General features: G+C 39.1%; 1 protein-coding gene across 1 annotated transcript in view; it reads left to right on the top strand.

Annotated features, from left to right (window-relative positions):
* The window catches only part of LOC136467019 (E3 ubiquitin-protein ligase SINAT5-like), a 10,532-nt gene extending 7,789 nt beyond the window's left edge, over positions 1–2,743 (top strand). The window contains exons 2-3 of the mRNA XM_066465576.1: positions 1,278–1,664; positions 2,157–2,743. Of these exons, the coding sequence (XP_066321673.1) occupies positions 1,278–1,664; positions 2,157–2,519 (750 nt within the window). The 3' untranslated portion in view covers positions 2,520–2,743. The remainder of the gene's footprint in view (positions 1–1,277; positions 1,665–2,156) is intronic.
* Positions 2,744–3,753: the final 1,010 nt, after the last annotated feature.

A 3,753-nucleotide genomic window follows, 5' to 3' on the forward strand; every position in this document is an offset into this window, starting at 1 on the left:
AAGGTATGGTTTTTGCAAACTAGAGATGTCCTTTTGGTTTAATCAGATCATTTGTTCTTTAAGTTACTGTTGTGTATTTTGGATTCCTCTGAGCCTACAGAATTCTTTGTGGATTACTGCTCTTGCATAGTTCCCACAGGAAATTTTGTCTCTCCAAAATTGAACATTTCAATAATTGTTGAATTTATTTACTTTAAGCTCCTTATATATTCCTCACAGGAGTGTGTTTCAATAACCTTATATATTGATAAGGTTTTATTGATGTTCTATGATAGTTTCCTGAATAGCACACCATGATTCCAATATGTCTCTTTTTGCAGACACAAATAACACAACATTCATTCAACCATGGGATGCTCTAAAGCTTTCATGTTTGATTCTGAACTGACCAGTAAAAATCTCGACCAATAAGTTTCCTGTTGCTTGATGAGCTATGCAGTTCTCTTTAGTAGTTTGGTTGCTGACTAGGCATCTTCAAAATTTGTTTTTGAGCTCATTTACTCGTTCCTCTATATATAAGTTCCTCTATATATAAATTCCCATTTTGAGCTCATTTACCCAATAGCAAGTAGAATGCCGCAGTATTGTGCATTTTCTTTTTGTCTACATTCCTATTTGATTTCCCTTTCCTTTACTCTTTTTGTGTGTTGGGGGTGGGAGGGTGAAGTTTCTTTGTTTCTTGCTCACAGGGCTTAAGCTGACCATCTTAACATATTTTCACAATTTTCCAATTGGGTGATAACTTGCACACAAAGGATTTCTTATATAAGGATAGGGCACATTAGGATACACATCTGTAAGAAAGGTTAATTAGTTGTATATTCAATTAAAAGTATTGCACTTACGTGGTGTCCTTTTCTGCAAAGTTAGCTTGTTTGGAGCTTTTAGAATTCACAAGTCAAGCAATCTTTCGAGTACACCAGTAAAGGTTAAAACAAAGTACATACCAAATGTTGCTGTGTGGTCTGAATTTTATAGTATGGCACATAAATCTTTAAGAGATGAAGCTGTGTGTACGCATCTTTCATATCCATTGTATTAGTATAATCCTTTTTTGTTCTAGTACATTGAACAATATATGTTTGTTGATGGAACTATTTTCCATTCCCTGTTGTTCATCTCTTCTAGAAACCATGTAAATGAAACCATACATCCTAGTTTTAGTATTTATTATATGAAACTTTGAATTTTCTAGGTTTAGCATTTGAAAGTCATGACTCAACAATCGACATAAAAATTTAGCTTGTAACAGACTGATATTTTTCCCTATGTTACAGTGCCAAAATGGTCATACTCTGTGTTCCACCTGCAAAACTCGGGTGCACAACCGCTGCCCAACTTGTCGACAAGAGCTCGGTGACATCAGGTGTCTGGCATTAGAAAAAGTGGCTGAATCACTTGAGCTCCCCTGCAAATACTACTCTCTTGGATGTCCAGAAGTCTTCCCATACTACAGCAAACTCAAGCATGAGTCACAGTGTAACTTTAGGCCATACAACTGCCCTTATGCTGGTTCTGAATGCTCAGTTGTTGGGGATATTCCTTTTCTTGTGGCACATCTACGAGATGATCATAAAGTGGACATGCACTCTGGATGTACATTTAATCACCGCTATGTCAAGTCCAACCCAAGAGAGGTTGAAAATGCAACCTGGATGCTAACTGTAAGTATTCCCTTATATTTATAATTTTCTTGATCTCTTTATTGCTTTCTTTATTAACCAGTTAGATAAGATTTATAGTAGTGCAGATTTTTTTATATCTTACCTTCTGTTGTCTTGAATGTTCCTCATTGGAAATAAGTTAAATCGCCACAGCTAAGGAAACAAATTTTTATCATATTCTACTACATAATCAAGGAAGTTATGCTTTATCTATGTTTGAATTAAGTTATAGTAGTCTCGATTGCCTTCATGCCTTGTTTTATCAGTTTATGTTAGTATAGATAACAGATGTTTACTTATCGCATCATCAGTTATTTTCAACATCCCTCATTGGAAATACGTGAATCAAACACATGATATGCATTCAGCTAGTGGAACAAGATTTTGTGACCACATTTCACTAGTATGATACTATGATGATATAAGAAAGTTGTGCTTTATCTATTTTTGAATCAAGTGAATTTAGTCTGATACTATCTTATCTCCTTCTAGGTTTTTCATTGTTTTGGGCAGTACTTTTGCTTGCACTTTGAGGCCTTTCAGCTTGGAATGGCACCAGTATACATGGCTTTCCTCCGGTTTATGGGTGATGAAAATGATGCTAGGAACTACAGCTATAGCCTTGAGGTTGGTGCAAATGGCAGGAAGATGATATGGGAGGGAACTCCCCGCAGCATCCGGGACAGCCACCGGAAGGTTAGGGACAGCCATGATGGCCTAATAATTCAGCGCAACATGGCTCTCTTCTTCTCAGGTGGAGATAGGAAAGAGCTGAAACTGCGGGTCACTGGCCGTATCTGGAAGGAGCAGCAGAATCCTGACACAGGAGCCTGCATTCCCAATTTGTTCAGCTGAGCTTAGTAACCTGGATGGATCCAGGTGTATATTGATACGGCCGATGTGCTGGTGTGCGTGTGTCTGTGCTTTGTGCTTTTTGTCCTGCCAAGCTGCCATTGCAGCCCGCCCTAAATTAGTTAGGGCATATTTACTGTTGGCAGGATAATGAAAATACTGAGTTCCTCCTTTTGTGGGCTGTCACTATGCTCCGATGAATCTCATGATAAGCATTTTTCTCGATCCATTGGTGTATACTGTATCATTTTGGGATGAAGGCTACAGCTTTGTGCTGTTATGTTTGTCTGGTGTATTTTTGTGTCTGCAAATAAACTATTGAACAGTAACTCGGTACCTTGCTTAAGGTTTGGTTGGCTGTTCACCTGCCTATAAGATGGTGCCTATAAACTCGTTAACAGTAACTAAGATGGTGCCTATAAACTGGTTGGCTGTTCACTGTAGGAGTGTAGGTTTATTCTTCTTGCTTCTGTCAACTACTCCCTGTTTCAACGGAAGAATGCAATTCTCGTTTTTCGAGAAGTCAAACGGTATAAATTTTGACTAAATTAAAATAAAAAGTAGTAATATTCATGATATAAAATAAGTATCGTTAGATTCGCTATATAATATATTTTCATAATAATTTATTTTGAGATATAAACATTAATATTATTTACTATAAACTTGATTAAACTCGAACAAATTTGACTCACGGATTCCATAGTTGTATCTTTCGTGGACGGAGGAAGTACACGTTCTTTTGGCTTTAGGCTCAAAAATTCATAGAAGAAAGCAAGCATGCAGACAGGAAGTCCCCACTCACTTATTACTACAGGCCACAGGGAACCAACTTGTTAAAGTCCAGGGGCACGGTGAACTGTGGCGGGCCATTGTGAAATGCAGCAGCGGCTAGCTTTGGCGGCCTCCTCCGTCCGGAACCAGTAGTGCTCGCGGTTCACGCACGGCCCGTTGCTGGGATCAGCGGCCATGTAGGTCGAATTTTTTACTATTTGGTTCTTTTTTTTTTAAAGTTTATCTCAAATAGACCCTTGATGGAAACAATTCCAGAAATGGACCCTTGGCTCGACGCTAGAGTGACCGGCGCTGAGTTCGGCGCCACGGTCACTGACGTCGAGGTCCTGGGCACGGAAAATTGGCCTGCCAGGGGCTCGGCCACCTGCATTTAACCCATCCTGCACTTCTTCCCCGAGCGTTCTTCCTCTTATTTCTCCTCGGGTTTTTTTCTCGCCACTTC

Source organism: Miscanthus floridulus, chromosome 7 (assembly GCF_019320115.1).
Source record: "Miscanthus floridulus cultivar M001 chromosome 7, ASM1932011v1, whole genome shotgun sequence".
Classification (NCBI taxonomy): Eukaryota; Viridiplantae; Streptophyta; class Magnoliopsida; order Poales; family Poaceae; genus Miscanthus; species Miscanthus floridulus.